At 37.4% G+C, this 17,793-nt stretch overlaps 4 protein-coding genes across 4 annotated transcripts; 3 read left to right on the top strand and 1 right to left on the bottom strand.

Annotated features, from left to right (window-relative positions):
• The first annotated feature begins 145 nt into the window (after positions 1–145).
• LOC146628607 (GTPase IMAP family member 7-like) lies at positions 146–989 on the top strand. The gene is made up of 2 exons (XM_085357060.1): positions 146–173; positions 247–989. The coding sequence occupies exons 1-2, from the start codon at positions 146–148 to the stop codon at positions 987–989; spliced, it is 771 nt and encodes a 256-aa protein (XP_085213186.1).
• A 6,497-nt stretch (positions 990–7,486) lies between these two features.
• LOC146628606 (GTPase IMAP family member 7-like) lies at positions 7,487–8,387 on the top strand. Its single transcript, XM_085357059.1, has 2 exons — positions 7,487–7,514; positions 7,669–8,387. The coding sequence occupies exons 1-2, from the start codon at positions 7,487–7,489 to the stop codon at positions 8,385–8,387; spliced, it is 747 nt and encodes a 248-aa protein (XP_085213185.1).
• A 3,408-nt stretch (positions 8,388–11,795) lies between these two features.
• On the bottom strand, positions 11,796–15,285 carry LOC146628605 (uncharacterized). Its single transcript, XM_085357941.1, has 6 exons — positions 15,264–15,285; positions 14,193–14,733; positions 13,765–13,857; positions 13,473–13,510; positions 12,619–12,675; positions 11,796–12,421 (listed from the first exon to the last, which is right to left on the bottom strand). Exons 1-6 carry the CDS (start codon positions 15,283–15,285, stop codon positions 11,796–11,798), a joined length of 1,377 nt encoding a protein of 458 aa, XP_085214067.1.
• A 196-nt stretch (positions 15,286–15,481) lies between these two features.
• Positions 15,482–16,746, top strand: LOC146628604 (GTPase IMAP family member 7-like). Its single transcript, XM_085357940.1, has 2 exons — positions 15,482–15,509; positions 16,022–16,746. The coding sequence occupies exons 1-2, from the start codon at positions 15,482–15,484 to the stop codon at positions 16,744–16,746; spliced, it is 753 nt and encodes a 250-aa protein (XP_085214066.1).
• The last annotated feature ends 1,047 nt before the right edge of the window (positions 16,747–17,793 follow it).

Raw genomic sequence — 17,793 nt, 5'->3', positions numbered from 1 at the left:
TGGGTTTCAGCAGCGTCTCTCAACTTGCTTTGAAATAGGTCAGACTCATGCTGATATAGGCTGAGAATTAGCTCCACCCTCTGGGCGGAGTGCACACTAAAACTGTGGAGTGCTGCTTCAATTTCATTCTCCAAACACACTAGAGATGGGCAACAGCGACTCAATCCCTAAAGGTGTAAAAGATGCTTTAAATGAGATTTTCAACTAAATTTGGGTTTCTAACTAAACATTTTTTTCTTTCTGCAGGTGATCCTCTGAGGATAGTGATCATTGGGAAAACGGGTGTTGGGAAAAGTGCTGCTGCCAACACGATTGTGGGAAAAGAGCTTTTTGAGTCTGAAGTGAGTTCAGAGTCGGTGACGGCGACCTGTGCAAGAGAACGAGTTAAACACTGCAAGAGAGTGATCCATGTGGTCGATACCCCTGGCTTTCTGGATACATCTAAACGTGCAGATGACATAAAGAAAGAAATTGCAAAATCCATTCAGATGAGCTCTCCAGGCCCTCATGTTTTCCTGCTGGTCCTTCAGATTGGCCGGTTTACCAAAGAAGAAAACAACTGTGTGCAAGCCCTGGAGGAACTCTTTGGACCTGAGGCATCAAACTACATGATGATTCTGTTTACTCATGGTGATGACCTGACTCACGAGAAAACAACCATACATCAGTATTTGACAAGAAACAGCCATCCTAAACTCAAAGAGTTGCTGAATCGATGTGGTAATAGATACCATGTTTTCAACAACATGAATAAGAAGAGAACTCAGGTGGTTGAGCTGATCAAGAAGATTGATGACATGGTGGCAGCAAATGGAGGATCACACTACACTGATGAAATGTTTGAGAAGGCACAGACGATTCTGCAGCAAGAAGATAAAGACACACCTGAAAAGCTTTTAAAGAACGCTCCCTTCATGTTGGAACTGCAGCGAAAAGTCCTCCTGTTTCAGAAAGTGTTGGCTAATGCAAAGGGCTGGGCTGATGACTAGGACCATGCTAGCTATTCTTGTGAGTTGATAATATGTCTGTAAGGTGAACAAACAGCTCTTAATTCCCATCTTTAGTAATCACAGTGGCTTTTTTTGCACAGCAAAATTGAATAAGCTGTGAGATTTAAGGTGACATGCTGTCTTATGCCTTTTATTCTCTGTATAATAGTGTTTGCACATCTGGCATATTTTCTTTCCTCTTGATGTCATTGTTGTTCCACATCATTGCATTTTGTTTTTTTCTTAAATTTTACACACTGTCCCAAAATTTATTTTGAATTAGGGTTGAAAGTAAAATGTCAGTTAAATTGCAAAAGGCCTCCTGTCTTACTTTTTTACCTACACACACAAACAAATGTGGCCAATAAACAAGAGATGAAACTATGAAATCAGTATGCTTTAAGAATGGGGAGTTTTGTTTCTGAAATTGTACAAGCCGGTATAGGAAAATCTCAATTTAATTTTATTTCCAAAACAAAAGCCTCCAGTTATTTTAAAGAAACTAACAGGATGCTCTGAAATATCTCAGATACCTGCCATTTATGCCAGGTCTGGTGAGGCACATGGCATGGCAGGAGGAGATTGAGGGCCCAAATGCAGGCACACGGAGATGAGGGTGGATGATAACAAAAAACAAGCTTTTATTGCCAGCTGTACAAAACCTACAAACAGGAGGAACTGAGGAAACTAACTAAAACCTGGGCAGGGAAAATAAGCATAAACACATAACCTGAGGATAGAGACCCGAAGCAAGGGACAAGGTACCAGGAAACGCAGGGAAAGCTGATGGAGGAAACACAGGGGCAACACGGAGGAAGGCACACAAACGGTCCGATGAGGAACAGGGAGAAGCACACATTATAAATACACACAGAGGGACGCGAGGACGGAGCAAACAGGAGCAATACTCAAAACACTGAACACAGGACACGAGACTATCAAAGTCAAACATCAAATACATGAACATAGAGACAAGGATGACAAGAGCCACAGAAACACCTAAACACTAGAAATCATAACCAATAACCAGAACTTACCTAATGCGATGAATATTAAATAATCAGTATCAAAAACTTTTTTTTTTTTAGCCAAGGTCTTTAAATGTAACTTTTTAGCATCAAGCAATAAACAGTTTCCTATTCTCCAGAAATGTAATTGGATTGATCACAACATGATTACTAACTAGAATAAACTATTGCTATTAAGAGAACTGTGCTACCTTTGGAGTTCCACAGAGTTTTGTGGGACTGGATATGTTCCTCGGTAAACATAATTTCCATGGGACTATTTTAGGAAACTCTGTATACACTTCAGTAGCTATTCAGATGAAAGCAAATTATATTTATCTACATAGAAAAATCACAAATGAGCAGAGTTTTGCATTTGGACCCCAAAACTATATTTTTAGCCATTTAGCCATCCAGATTAAAGCAATATTTTAGTCTGGATGGCATTAGCTTGGATTCCAGTAAAACGGAGAGGAATCTCAGCCGTCATAGGGTCAATAGCACAGGAAGTGCTGACTATATTTTATGAAATAAACCCTTTACGTCCTGGGTTATTTCATTTTTCTTTCAGGAGGAATTTCCCCAAATCCGATCAGTAACAACTATTATTCAATCCGGTAAACGAGCAAACCTTACATCTCCCTTTGCTTTCTAGTGTGTGATTTCTGAGTGTGATTTTAAAAACAGATTTTAAAGGATTTGAAAATTGTGATTCTGTTTAATTGTTTATGTAAATAACAGAGTAAATAACATAATAATAATAATAATAATAATAATAATAATAATAATAATAATAACAACAACAACAACAACAACAACAACAACAACAACAACAACAAAAGTTATAAAGTTTTTATTTGTGACTTTACCAAATTCAATGCAACAAAACTGAAGTAGCATAAATCTATGTCCATTTTAGTCCTCGTAATGGAGGTTTCCAGTAGTAGTAGTTGTACATGAATTTTCAATTTACCTCTATCTGGGAATCTCAAAAAACCCCCAAAACAATTCACTCTCTCAACACACCCTCTCACTATTACAACAAAGTAAGGTCCAAGAGAAAAACATGATGGTTAGTATACGGTGGTTTTATATGTACCGATCTGTTATCTGGAACTTAGTTTGCTACATGTTTGTAGTAACCTAGTAAGAACTGAATCTCACTTCTAACCCTCAGAAAAACTCAGGATTACCTCACTAATCCCCAATATTGCTTCATCATGCAGACTTGATGAGGCTAAGTGTGGCTGTGTTTTTTTTCTAACAACTTCTGAAGTAACAAACTCATTATTCAGAATGTTCAGTCTTTCATCTTTCTTTTCAAACTTCTGAAAACTGCAAGAAGAAGCTAAAACAGGACGAGACATGAAGTGACCGTTTAAAATCAGTTAATTTACACGAGGACAGCAAGTCCAGGCAACTCACAGGCCTGTTCCCTGTGGTAGATTAAGTTGTCTCATTGGAAGGTTGGAGCTCCAATCCCTGGCTGCTACAGTCTGCATGCTCAATATCCTTGGGCAAGATATTGAACCCCAAGTGGCTCTCTGATGCTTCCATGGGTGTGTGAATGTTAGATAGAAAACACTTAGAAAAAGCACGTAGAAAAAGCATAAAAATGGGCTTGTATGAAATGATGTGAATGAGGCAAGTTGTATAAAGTGCCTTGAGTGCTCAGGTAGAGCAGAAAAACGTTATATAAGAACCAGTCCAATTAGATAAAAGTAGATCCAAAAGTAGATCCAAAATAGTGTTTCAGCTGCAGAAGTCTGTTGTTACAGTTTAACTTTTTTTACAGTTACATGGAAACCACTAAGACTTTGATCTCTGAATAAAAAAACAAAACTGTTCTCAGTTGATTGATTGTTCACCAGGGTGCTTAGTCTTACTGCAATAAATTAAATATGGCACTATGATAAAATTACCTGACTACCACTTTTTTATGAGACTTTATGAGACTTCTTGCTTATCTTTATTACTGTCAAAGAGAGAAGTAAAGGTAATCAGTACAAGAGTATGACAACAACAGAGCGTGTCATGTTTTTATATTCAAGTCAGAGTCTCTTTGGCATCTATCCACATGGAGGTAAAAGTTAACGGGAAATATTACCAGAACTCATTGCAAAAATGTTTTTTACTAGTACTTTTTAGAAGAAACATGCCTTATGAAAACAAACTCAAAACCAAATGTGAAATATGTACCAATGGGCTTTTTAAAGAAAAAAAAAATTGTAAGACAAATTAATATCTACTTCATTTCCATTTCTAGTCCTTTAACATCTAATGACTTTTAATGTTTAATGTTTCCTTATCACCATTTTGCTTTTTGGAACCCACTGCCTGTTGTCTCAGTACTTATCGTATAGAGACAATGGCCAACGTTTCACTTTGGCTTAAAAATCTGATCCAGTTGTTTAAAAATCTGATCTCTTGCCAGATGATGGCATGTGTAATAATGACGAAAGTCTGAAAGAAGGAGGAAACTCTTGTAACATACATAAGCATACTATTCATAAGGCACTATGGTGCAAACCATAAGCATATGACTTAGTTTTTTACTGATTCATAAATATCAAAACCCATCTTTTTTCCTTTAAATCCTGCTCTTATGCTCTTCTCTAACTCCTTTCTGACTCTTTCAGGATTGTTAAGAGTTTTGAACAATGAACGATGTCTGGAATGGACTAAAACTCAGGCCTCATGGCAGACAGTTGATGGCAGACAGTTGATGGCAGACAGTTGATGGCAGACAGTTGGTGTTGCAGCAAGTACTCTAGTCTGAGCTCTGTGGACCAACAGCTGATGTCGTTCCATCATGATGTCTGTTATGGTTTTATGGTTTTATTCCTTAGTCTCATGAATGCAAAAAAGCAGCCATAAGATGGTGGTATGAGAAGATTGGTCAGAATTTAAGTTGCTATCAGCTATAAAATGCTTCCAATTTATTGAATAACAATTAACAGGTAAAAATCAGAAGAAGACTGAAAATTCCAAAGGAAAATAAACTGAAAAACAAGTAAGTGGATAATTTTGATTTAAAAAAATGGATGCTTTAACCATAATATTAATAAAAAGCCTAAAACCGATGAGCTTGCATGTAGCTGGACGTCTCTATATGGAGTATGTAATAAAGGTTTATCACTTTTATTCCTGTAAAATCAAAAGTCTCTTTGGTTTCCATCCAGCTACAGATAAAAACCAGGAAACAGAACTTACAGTAAAGCATTTTGATAAAGTCAACTTCCTTCTGAAAAAACATTTCATTGGAAGAGAAACTCAGAAGCAACTAAGTTTAGCTCAAAAAGAGCTTATTTTATATTATATGTGTGATTGTCACTTAACTGTGGAATGAGATTGGAACGGAACCTGTTACATCTGTACCAGCATAAAAGGCAGATATGAGTAAGATACAGCAAACAATTAGCTGATGAAAAATATCCTTGATAATTGGTATTACTATTGAAGTTGCACTGATGTTCATTTGAAAACATTTTTTGTTTTTGACATGCTACTGATGATCTGAATCTTGTGTTCAGTTGCTTGTACAGTGTGACAGTCTTATTTTTTGTGATTGTTACAATGCTATAATCTAAATACCAGTGGCAAATTTAAACTCAATATGAGCTATACAAACATTTCCCTCACAAAAATTGCCACTGTACATACACTTTTCCTGCATTTTCCAGTTGTTTGCTTAAAGCAAATCTAAAGGAGGGATTTGGAAATGCCCCTATTTTTACTATTGCCCCCAGCAGCCATATTAGACAAAGTGTGCTTCTTCCACGATGCTGTGATGTTTTCCTTCAAATATTCCTACAAACAAATAAGTCTGAATCTTTAGTCTTTAAATATAAAGTTTTAAATGAGCTGGACTAGATATGTTACGTATTTTTAAATGTGTGGTGAACTGCTGTAAAACAGCCTGTTTCAGTTTAAGAGTTGTTTTCAACAGATTGCATGCTCAAAAAGAATATGTTTTGTCTCACTCCCATTTCTTCCCAACCTTGTTTTGATTTTTTTGATTGATTTTGATTTTGATTTTTTGTTGATTTTTTGTTGTTGCCATTTTTCAAGTGATCTTAAACTTTTGATTGGGACTGTATGCTGGCTTATATTTTGATCAGATTTAGGTGATTGTCCAACTGTATTACCATCAGTAACCCCATATAAATCATGGTTCTGTGTTTAACAAGTACAACAATATTGTTGTTGTAATCATCATACACATATTTAACATTATGTGTATGATGAATTGACAACACAGTTTTTATCTTTCTGCATTCCTTCAGACACACACAAAACTGGGTTGAAGGTTGAAGCTAGCTCATGTGCACAAACACACCACCACAAAACTCAGACATTAGAACAATCATTTCTACTGCTCAAAATACATTTCTCATTCATATATTGATCAAACTTATATTTTGATTAGTCTTTGATTAAGAATTAAAATGCTTTATTATTAGGAACTAGAGAAAAGCTCTGTTTTAGCACTTTGATCATATTTAGTCACATAAGGCTGGATATCAAGACCTTTTAACCTCTCTTAGCTGTGCAGAGATAGCGAGGGGGGACTTCAATCTCTTTCTACCCCAGGTCTCAAGACAGTTATTATAATTGTCGTTGTCCCAGATTTTAATGACATTTCCTCTTGTGGTATTAATAAAGGTATCTTATCTTATCTTTAAGGCCTATTAGGAGTGTCCATAAGAGGGTCTTGGCTTTGGAGTTGATGTCACACCGCAGTGCATTGTGGGATCGCGCCGCCATGTTAGAAGGCCACGAATCAAAACAAACACACTTGGAAGCTGGACTGCCAGAACCATGCTTAAAATCAGCACAAAAGACAAAGGGCTGTATCGCGACCGATTGCGCCCAGATGCCAAGAGATGGTACTTGGAAAAAATAGCGTGCATCGGTAATGTGGACTCGTATGAAAAAAGGCAGTGGAGTGGAAACCCAGACGACCTACCGCCATTGTCCTATCCCGATATCTTCGCGTACCTTGTCTGTGGAGTCAGCGCATACACGGCGAATCTTGTTTTGAAAAACCAAAAGTTGTATCCAAGATGGCCGACTTCTAAATGGCCACCATGGTCACCACCCATCTTGAGGAGTTTGCCCCCTCACATATACTAATGTGCCACAAACAGGACTTTAATATCACCAACCATTCCCATGTTATTATGGTGTATCCATATAAATGGCCCACCCTGTAGATTTATAGATATGTAAATGTGCGTATATGTAAAACTTTCATGGATTAAATATGATGAACTTTGCCAAGTAGTAATAAAATTATATAACAGTCACGCGAAGGCTCAGCAGAACTGTTTAATGATGAACCCTACAGGCTTCCCCCTCTGAACTAGCTTTCAAATAGCTCATGCTGATAAAGGCCGAGAGATTAGATCCACCCTGTGGGCAGACTGCTATAATCTTCTTCACACTAAGAGGAATCCTGCTTCCTTTCATTCTCCAAACAGAGAAGAGATGGGCAACAGCGAGTCATTCTCTGAAGGTGAAGCTGAAACTTTAATTTAGACCTCCAGCTAAAATTTAGATTGCTAACCAAATGAAATGACGCAGAATGTATGAAATGATACAACTATTGTAATTTGCTGTTAAAATATTTTCAACCTATCATGAGTATAACAGAGTTTTTATTTCTACAGGTGATCCTCTGAGGATTGTGATGATTGGGAAAACTGGTGTTGGGAAGAGTGCTGTTGGTAACACCATTATTGGCAAAGAGGTTTTTCAGTCTTTAGTGAGTTCAGAGTCAGTGACCGAGACTTGTGAAATAGAACGAGTTAGAGATTGCAAAAGAAAGATCCAAGTGGTCGATACCCCCGGCATTCTGGATACGTCTAAAAATACAGACATCATAAATAAAGAGATTGCAAAATGCATTCACATGACCACTCCTGGGCCTCACGTCTTCCTGCTGGTTCTTCAGATTGGCAGGTTTACCCAAGAAGAAAACAACTCTGTGCGAGCTCTGGAGAAACTCTTTGGACCTGAGGCAACAAACTACACGATCATCCTGTTCACTCACGGTGACAAGCTAACTAAAGAGAAGACAACCATACAAGAGTATTTGAGAACTGGCCAACCTAAACTCAGACAGTTGTTGGCTAGGTGTGGTGAAAGATATCATGTCTTCGATAACAAAGATAAAAACAGAATTCAGGTGGCTCATCTGATCAAGAAGATCGATCACATGGTGGGAACAAATGGAGGATGTCACTACACAGATAAAATGTTTGAGAAAGCGCAGGAGCAATTAAAAACATCAGGACAGCTTTTAAATGAGGCCTTCATGGCAGAGCTGCGGCAAAAAGTCATCCTGTTTCAGCAAATATTGGCTAATCCAGAGGGCTGGACTAGCTAGGACTACACTTGCCAGTCTTCTGAGTCAATAATGGATCCTTAATCTGATGTAAACGGCCATTAGTTTCCAATTTTGTAATCACAGTAGCTTAAAAAACTGCTTAATGTTTTTAGTTGATATGCTGTCTTATGTCTATTATTATGTGTATAATAGTGTTGTCTGAGAACAAATGTATAAATAATTTAAGTCTGTATGTCTGGTATGTAACCTACATTACATTTATTTTTATGTTCACTAGTAAATATTTTGAGCAGTATATACAAATTCAAGATCTGCTGTAATTAAATAAAACATGAATTGAAAAAAAAGTTTTTTTTCACCTTTTTTGTTTCACTATCAACCATAAAAGTTGATACATCAATTGCGATTTGGTCAAAATTCAGTGACTAATTGAAAACGATCTATTTACTATTTTGGTATCATATCATAATTTGAGGAAGAGGTCAGAGCATCGATCTGAGTTTTACTTATATTGTACCAAATTGCGGCACTACTTGCCTCAGAATACTTCATACTGTTAGGTAAAGAGTTTACATTGTTAGAGACATCAACAAATAGTCCCGTAGGAGTAAGAACTAAGTGAATGTGGGCAGGGAAAGCTTCTTTTTAACAAAATCTCTGGAATCTCCAGAGAAAGAGAAAATTTAGGGAGAAGGAAAACAAGGACAAAGTATAGATGATGGGAGAGAGGAGACAAAATTACATGAGGCAGTAGTTATAAACCCCCGGGGAATGAAAAGAGGTAATAGGGAATCAATGCTCAGTGTATAGAAGTTTTATATAAAAGTTTTAGATTTATATTTTTACAGTAACTTGATAACAGCAAAACTACAGACAGACCACAGGACTCATTTTCAAAATACAATGACAGTAACTTTATATTTGCACTAGTTTTATGTGTCAGATTGAAATATACAAATTAGTATTTCACCTGTTGTTACATTTTAACCTTTACCTAAAGCTGTTTGGAAACTACTAAGATTTCTGAACATAATAAAAACCTGTTATCAAATGTTTTATACTCCCATAGAGCACATTAGTGATTATGATTACTGCTGTTAAAAAATTATCAAGGCATAATCATGTCACGAAATACCTGAATGCCATTTTATTACTTTATGAGATTGGAAATGACTGGAAATGAAGACGAGGAGTTGCCCTGTTTTTTCACATATCTTTATTACTGTGAAAAAGAAAGGCCAGCATTGACCAGGACATGAACAACAGGCTATCGTCACTTTTTTGTATTCACAAATTAAAAAGTGTTTTTGCCCTGGAGATGGAAACCAAACCAAACTAGATCAAACCAATAACCGCAACACAAGCAAAGCAGCATGTCGTCCTTGTAAAAAGAAGTAAAAAAAACGAACAAGCCAAGAGGCAAGTTTCTATTTTACATGTTTTATTCATTATCAGCACAACAATGAAAACAACACAAAAACAAAAAACAAACAGAATCACATATATTTAAAATCATTACATGCATTTACAAATACATATATAGGGAAAAGAGGAGATAAAGAAAAGAAGAAAAGAAAAAAAAAACTACAAAAAAACAATTATTTACGATCTACCATCTTCACTCCAGCAGTGGACCTTGGATTCATTGGGTGTTTCGGCCACGTCTATCACTAGACACCCTTATCCGAGGAGGCCCTGCCAGGGTTGATCAGGCCCCGGAGTGTGTCACTGGTTTATGTTAAAATTGTTATTTCTCTTCTACTTCTCTTCTACTTTCTTCTGTTTAGTTTTCTACAATTTACTTTCTTGTACCTCTTTAATATTTATGGAGCCTCACTTTTTCAAAGGAATAGAAAAGGTGATAGAGAGAAGTAAGACAACAGAGAAAAGATCAGAGAGGAGAGCTGGAAGGGGGGCGCCTGATCTGGCATCCTAAACTCCCCCACTGGATCGGACTACATCCTACACCCCCCCCCCCCCCCCCCCCCCCTCACCGTATCTAAAAGCGTACTTAAAAGAGAGGCAGTGGAAACCTCCTTTAGGTTTCATTACCATGATGTTAACTGCACGGCCCCCAGGAGGCCCTGAGACAGCTGTATCAGTCAACCAGCAGAATTTCTAGTGTTAAGTTTTCTACCCTTTTGATGCCCCCTGCTGAGGCAGGCCCACCACGGGTTGATCAATCTTGGGGGTGTGTCTCGTGCTTAGCTAACTGCCTTAGCTGCCCAAGTGTCAGCCCTCTTTAGCCACAGTGACTGCTCCTCTCAGCAGTGTTAGCCAATTCTCTTATAGACTACTGTTGTGCCTGTCCTCCGATCCCAATCTCTCTAAGCAGTTTTGCTGTCGTACTGGCTACAAAGCCCCTGCACCCCACTTCCACACCTTGATCTTCCAGCCTCTGTCCTCTGCCCCAGCTGCCAAGTTGGCATACCGCAGCCTCTTAAGCTCAAATGCTTCCTCAGTTGCTTCCTCCCATGGTACTGTCAGCTTAATGACGTACGCAGGTTTTTGGGATTTAGACCAGAGGACAAGGTCTGATCGCAGAGTAGTTGTTATGATCTCTGTGGGAAAAATTAGCCTCTGATCCAAGTCTACTTGCATCTGCCAATCCCTGGCACAGGCCCAGATCCAGGGTTAAAGGGCTAGTCCTCAGCTTGTCCCCCTCAAATGATGAATATTGATGCTCCTCTTGGTTCGTAAAAGGTTGAGCTGGACCCTACCCCATACCACTAAGCCAAGATTCTTAAACATTTAATGCAGTATTTTATATAAAACCCTTAAGTTAACAATGAAACTCTGGCTGTTCAGTGTTAAATTACCACATATTCCATACAGACCAGTCAGTATAACAGACCAGTAATAGAATAAACTGAAGCATAATTAAATAAATGGAATCAACATAAATGCTGGATTTATTATTATTTATTGATTATTATTAATTTTTACATCCTTGTACATTTCTCTATCAATCTTGCCTCATAGACGTGAAATTCAGAAAAAGGTATCTGTCAAATAGCCACCTTTAGCTTGCCCATTAACATTATTGCTGTATGCAATCTAAATTTCACAACAACATAGACAACGTGATATCCAGCAGGACAGAAAGTTGGATCAAAGATTTTTTTATTAGTGGAGACAAGTCTTGTATATTTTGACCATGATGCTAAGAAGTATAAGAAAACTAGAGGTTAGAGTTAATATCACAAAATAATGATCAGTATGCAAGAGCAGTAAGTTTACACAGCTTCAAAAAATGATATTCATACTTGCCATCTTGCACAAAGTGGTAGATAGTTTCAAATTACTTTATTTGGACATTCAATATGAATCAGCCAAAGAAAACACAATTTTCACTGTGCATATGATATTTTTTTTCTATAAAGACTTGAAACGTTTTCTCTGTATAAAAGACTTGTTTTTTGGACTTGCAGTGTAAAGCAGCTACAGCTAACGTAAACAAGACATCGTAGATGTTCTTATTGTTGGGAAATTTGGAAACATATCTGGAAATTTCTTGACAAGTGCTTTGAATTGTTTTGAGTCTTTGGAGCTGTTCCTGAATACATGGTAACGATTACTGCAAGCCTTCACAAGGTGGTTCAGGTGACTTCTTTCACCGATAAATTTATCTACACTGCCCTTCAAATCTTCTCCGTGTGTAAACAGGATGATTGTGCTGTCCCTGATTCTCCAGCCAAGGCTTTTCTCTAGCTTCTCTAATATGTTTCTCTCACCATCTGTGAACCTGCCCAGCTGCATCACAAGTAACGTCACACAATGCCCTTCCTGACAGTACCTCTTACACTCTTCTACCTGTGCCTGGTTTACATGTTCCTCTTCATAAAAAAAGTCTGGGGTGTCAACTACTCTAACTGGTATCCCAAATATCTCCACTATTTTCACCTCACACCTGGTGGTGACTGGTGTGGAGCTGGGATAAGACTGAAAATGTTGGTTTGAACCACCAATGAGCTTCCCAGCAGTCAGGATGGTGTTTGCAGATGCACTCTTTCCAGTTCCGCTTTTCCCGAGAAGAACCATGTTATAGAGACCTTCCCTTGAACCATAGACACCTGGAAGATGTGGTCAGACAAAACATTTAGTTATTTTAGCAGCAGGTCCTTGCAGTTGCTAGAGTCCGACATTAAGACTGCCTGTTTTGGGGTTTTTTTAACCTCGAAATTTATAAAGGAGTACTTCAAATATTATTTAAATACTTTAATTTACTTTCCTGTCAAAGTTACATGTGTTGTGTTTTTTTGAAGCATACCATCATGTTGTCCGGGTGCTCTTTTTGCAGGCAGGGAAATCTGCTGTGAGCTGGCACCTAAAAAGGGCATATCATATACTCATATACTGTGATTTTGTAATTTTGTAACAACACAGTCAGAAAAAAGCAAATGCTGTACTGAGCAACTATGTTAGTGATAGCTTTTGAGAGCATCTGTTTAATTTATAAATGCTGAGTCTGCTATGAGTGCAGTGTGTGTGATGAATCTCTTTTCAGTAGGTAACTTGACTGTCGTTATATTACTTTCTAACAGCATGGTCGTCAAGCATCAGTGTTACTTTGCAGTTTTTTGTCCTACAACAAGTTACACTTCGGCATGAAATCTGTATTTTTCTGTGATTTTCACTTATAGTTAATTTCCATACCATCAGAAACTGATACCAGAATCTCTGTCTTATTTTATCAACATCATGACACCCCAAAGTCACTTTAAAGATGTTCTCATAATGCGAGTGGTTGCAGTTCTGCTTCCCATCTATCAAGCAACTGTTCAAAAGGCAGCGAGAATGCAAGTTCATTGTAGTCTGTATGGCTGCAATAATGTTGGTCACATCATGATTTTCAGTCAGAGTTCCCACTATTCATAATCAGATCATTATGCATTTGGTTAATATTCTCAAATTTAAACAAATACTTTCATTTTAACTTAGTGTTTGAACTGATATGCGTGTGTTTATCAGAAAATTATTTTTCATTTTAAACTCTGGTCTGAAATTTAATTTAAGATGCTGATGAAAATATTTCATTTATTGCCATAATTTATTACATAATTTAATACATGACATAAAGCCAAAAGATCAGTTTCCTAACATAGGTGGATTTAAGAAACTCACCTGCACTCCGAGGATATTGCTGAGCATGCCATGAGTGTCTGAAACATTAATGTGGTCATTAAATATCAACTGAGAAGGAAATGATAAAATATCACAACAATAGCTGTGGCAGGAGTTTTCTGCACTCTCTTGGTCCCAGCTTGTTTTTTTTTCTTTAATAAATCTTCTGAAATGGATGCTTATGCTTGTAATTGAGATTTATCTTTTTTTGAAAGACAAAACATAATTCACTTTAGTTTTGTTTTGAAAAATCCATTTGAATATATCACAAAGGACTGAATTCTGTCATTACCTGTGTTTCACTTTGGTTTGCATTCCTGTCTCTGTAGAAGCAGACCTGCCAGTGTTTCTCTGATAAGTCTCACCTGTATAATCACACTTTCTCCTGATAAAAAATATTTGGAAAAAAATGAACTGCATTCTTCAATGAGTTAATTAAGTAATTAATTAATTAGGCTTCATGTTCATTTTATTTTACAGGATGAAGTTTGGACTTGTTAAATTATGAAGGAGAGATTAAACATGTGCTAAATGTCAGAAATAGTACTGTAACTTGTGAGGATTGAACACATTTAGTTAATTATTGTGATCTATGTATTATTCAGAATATAGAACTTTTTGTAGTATTTGAACAATGTGGAATTTCACCATTGATAGAGACAATAGAGAAATACAAACTAGTTGTTAATAAAATATGTCTCAGAGGGAGACAATTCTTACCTCGTGCGTATCAGGTGATCTTTCCTTCGTTTCACAGTGTGTTGGGGGTAGTTTTTGTAGTCAAACTGAAATGGCCGTTGGTGTGAACACCACTCCTTACATTGGAAAGCAAGATTTTCATTCATAGTTGCCATCTGGATATTGTACATTTCCTTAATGCGACCTTGTAAATTCTCTCGACTCTCTTCCAACACGATGACTATGTTTTCTGTGACATTTTCTCCAAACACACGTTGAAGGTGAGAGATTTGAGTCACAACTTTTTCAACTTGTGTGTTTTTTGAATCTATTACCAATATGAACAGACGAGGTCCAGGATCAGAAAGAGCCATGAAATCAATGATTAGCTGATCTGGGAAATCATATTGCTCATCAAAGAAATCACAAGTACTGATGATTCTGTAGAGGTTGTTGTTATGCTCAACAAAATTGCCCAGTTTTGTGACAGAAGCATTGGGATCTCTAATGATTGTACTTCCAGTCCTGTTCACTGAGTCAGCACTCTTTCCGAGCAGAGCGATGGTAAACTTCCCAGGATAATCTTTAGGAAAGACAAACAAACTTAATTTTCCATAAAAATGTTGTACAAAACTTAAATCTGTCAATGTTCCTCCTTTATTCTACCTATGGGGTGTGATTCTTCTATAGTAGATTTATTTACACTTATTTTGATTATTTATATTTATTTAAACATTTATTTTTAACCTCTTACTTAAAAAAACTAACAAAATGTCAGTAAACAGACAATATAATCACTTATCTGCATCTATGAATGACAAATATACTTCAAATTTTAAAAAAGGGGAAATTTGTGTCTCAGTCACTCACTAAAAGCTCTAACGCTGTGCTGACACACACACACACACACACACACACACACACACGCATGCACGCACGCACGCACGCACGCACGCACGCACGCACGCACGCACACAGCTCAAACTATCTATCTATCTATCTATCTATCTATCTATCTATCTATCTATCTATCTATCTATCTATCTATCTATCTATCTATCTATCTGTTGTCAGTATATAATATTGTAATAAAGCTGTACAGCAGTAACTTACATGGAGGCTGTGCAGAGCTCATCTTGTTAAGGGCTTAATCATGAAGACTGCAGGTTTCGCTGGAGTCTCTGAACTACCTTTGAAACAGATCAGACTCTTGCTAATATAGGCTGAGAGATTAGATCCGCCCTGTGGGTGGAGTGCGGTCTTTGATCTCACACTAAAACAGTGGAGTTGCATTTCAGTTCATTCTCTATGAAGTCGCGAACAGACAGGAGATGGGCAACAGTGGGTCGATACCAGAAGGTGAAGTTGGAGCTTTAATTTGCTTCAGACTAAATTTAGGCTTTCAGCAGAACCGAATAACACAAAGAATTGATAGGGAGAGATCATTTTTGCATAATTTAACTTCATTTATTGTGTGATTACAGTACATAGCAACATTAGAAGTAGGACAGAAGCCCCCCAAATTTACTCACTGGTGGTTGTGGAGATGAAGCAGGTGGAGGCTTAGTAGGCTCCGAGCAACCAGGATGACTTGGAGATGGAAAGGAGGTGGGTCATATGACAGTCTGAAAGGCAGAATGACAGAAGTGCACTGAGGTTTGTAGTACGGGGAACGAAGACTGATTTTCTCACACAGGTGAGCAAGAATCAGTGCGGGAAAGTGGAGGTGATGTAAAGAATAGACTAGATTTCAAGTCTCTATGAACACAGTCAGATTAGATACCAATGCTTCATCAGTTAACTTATGAATAGGCTCCATTTAAAATCTATTCATCCATGCAATAAGTATAACAAAAACGTTCTTTCTCCAGGTGACCCACTGACGATTGTGATGATTGGGAAAACTGGTGTTGGGAAGAGTGCTGTTGGGAACACCATTATTGGAAAAGAGTTGTTTAAATCTGAAGTGAGTTCAGAGTCAGTGACAGAGACCTGTGCAAGAGAACGAGTTAAATACTGCAAAAGAGATATCCATGTGGTCGATACCCCCGGCATTCTGGATACATTTAAAAAGGCAGATGACATAAAGAAGGAGATTGCGAAATGCATCCACATGGCCAGTCCTGGACCTCACGTCTTTCTGCTGGTCCTTCAGATTGGCAGGTTTACCCCAGAAGAAGAAAACTGTGTGGAAGCCCTGGAGAAACTCTTTGGACCTGAGGCATCGAACTACATGATTGTAGTCTTCGCTCATGGTGACAAGCTGGCTGAGCAGAAGTCCATACAAGAGTATTTGACAGAAGGCCACCCTAAACTCAAAGAGGTAGTGAGCAGGTGTGGTAACAGGTATTATGTCTTCAACAACAAAGATAAGAACAGAGTTCAATTGGTTCAGCTGATCAAGAAGATCGATGAGATGGTAGCAGCAAATGAAGGATCACACTACATCGATGAAATGTTTGAGAAGGCACGGGAGATTCTGCAACACGAGCGTGAAAAGACACCAGAAAAGCTGTTCAGCCACCGTGAGTTCATGGAAGAGCTGCGGCAAAAAACTCTCCAGTTTCAGCAAAAGTTGGCTTTTTTAGAGGACTAGCTCGGTGATTCAGGACCATTTTGACCATCATTTAAAGTTGATTATCTGCCATATGATGAACTAATTAATGGTAATAATTTTTAGTTAATGACAGTTTAGAATCCATTGTTATAGTTTCTAGATTTAGTGAAATGATTCTGGTGCTGATCATTTAAAATATGGTATGAAATTGGTTTCCATGTCAGCTGTATCACTGTAAATTCATCCATTTGTTCACATATTAGTCAAGTCTGGGTTCCAACTTTAAGTTTAAAATCAATTAAAATATGCAAACTCCAACTACATGTGTATAAGGGTAAACATTATCAAGCAAAGGGTGACAACTGATGTAAGGCTGTTAGACACCAAATGCACAGTGAAAAAAATGGCATCAACATGAAAGGATGCTGAGCTGTTGCTGATGTTTCTAAGCAGTAATAGAAGGAGAAGTTCATCCAGTTCTCATGAGGAAATTCACAAAGTTGGTGCTACATAAAGAATAGGTCCAAAAAATATTTTTAACACTCAAAATATTCCCACAGATTTTAGGCATCTGGTGTGTAAAGGCCTTTATTGTTTATGATGATTATAAATATAGAAAACACCACTTGTTATTATTCTGGAGATATACATAAAATCCTGACACAATTTAATTTAATATAGAACGTTTTCTAAAACTTTTTGTCTTTTCCTCACCACATCAGAATGTGATAATCTGGAGTTTACATTTTAGGGTGGATGCATGGAGCAAACCTTTGAAAACTGAAATCTTAGTAGATGATTAGAGCTCCTGGAGGTTGTGCTGGACCTCAAAATAATGCAGTGAATTTCAACACACGCTTTAATTTGGGATGCAATGGTTACAATTTACGATTCAATGACTTTTAAAAAATATATATTGTGAATTATTTAAGGTACATACCGTTATTACACATAAAAACATTTGATTATTTTAATATTTTTCTGTGCTTTAACTGATTTTTTTTAACCTGTTTTTCTATCATGATCTTGACTGCTGTGGATACTAATGGACACCCTGTCATGGGTCGCACCGCTAATACACACCAT

The sequence above is a fragment of the Diplotaxodon limnothrissa genome, linkage group LG7, assembly GCF_057381915.1.
Source record: "Diplotaxodon limnothrissa isolate DT_005_m linkage group LG7, D_limnothrissa_male_GT1.1, whole genome shotgun sequence".
NCBI lineage: Eukaryota > Metazoa > Chordata > Actinopteri > Cichliformes > Cichlidae > Diplotaxodon > Diplotaxodon limnothrissa.
Note: the sequence above shows the minus strand (reverse complement) of the source record. Positions and strands in the feature narration are given on the sequence as shown.

What these genes read in the sequence shown, in the direction of transcription:
- LOC146628607 (XM_085357060.1), top strand. Translation starts at nt 146, where the DNA reads ATGGGCAACAGCGACTCAATCCCTAAAG. An exon ending in CAGCGACTCAATCCCTAAAG is followed by an intron (nt 174 to 246) that starts GTGTAAAAGATG and finishes TTCTTTCTGCAG; the next exon opens with GTGATCCTCTGAGGATAGTG.
- LOC146628606 (XM_085357059.1), top strand. Translation starts at nt 7,487, where the DNA reads ATGGGCAACAGCGAGTCATTCTCTGAAG. An exon ending in CAGCGAGTCATTCTCTGAAG is followed by an intron (nt 7,515 to 7,668) that starts GTGAAGCTGAAA and finishes TTATTTCTACAG; the next exon opens with GTGATCCTCTGAGGATTGTG.
- LOC146628605 (XM_085357941.1), bottom strand. Translation starts at nt 15,285, where the DNA reads ATGAGCTCTGCACAGCCTCCAT. An exon ending in GATCACCTGATACGCACGAG is followed by an intron (nt 13,858 to 14,192) that starts GTAAGAATTGTC and finishes ATTTTTTATCAG; the next exon opens with GAGAAAGTGTGATTATACAG. An exon ending in AGCACCCGGACAACATGATG is followed by an intron (nt 12,422 to 12,618) that starts GTATGCTTCAAA and finishes CACATCTTCCAG; the next exon opens with GTGTCTATGGTTCAAGGGAA.
- LOC146628604 (XM_085357940.1), top strand. Translation starts at nt 15,482, where the DNA reads ATGGGCAACAGTGGGTCGATACCAGAAG. An exon ending in CAGTGGGTCGATACCAGAAG is followed by an intron (nt 15,510 to 16,021) that starts GTGAAGTTGGAG and finishes TTCTTTCTCCAG; the next exon opens with GTGACCCACTGACGATTGTG.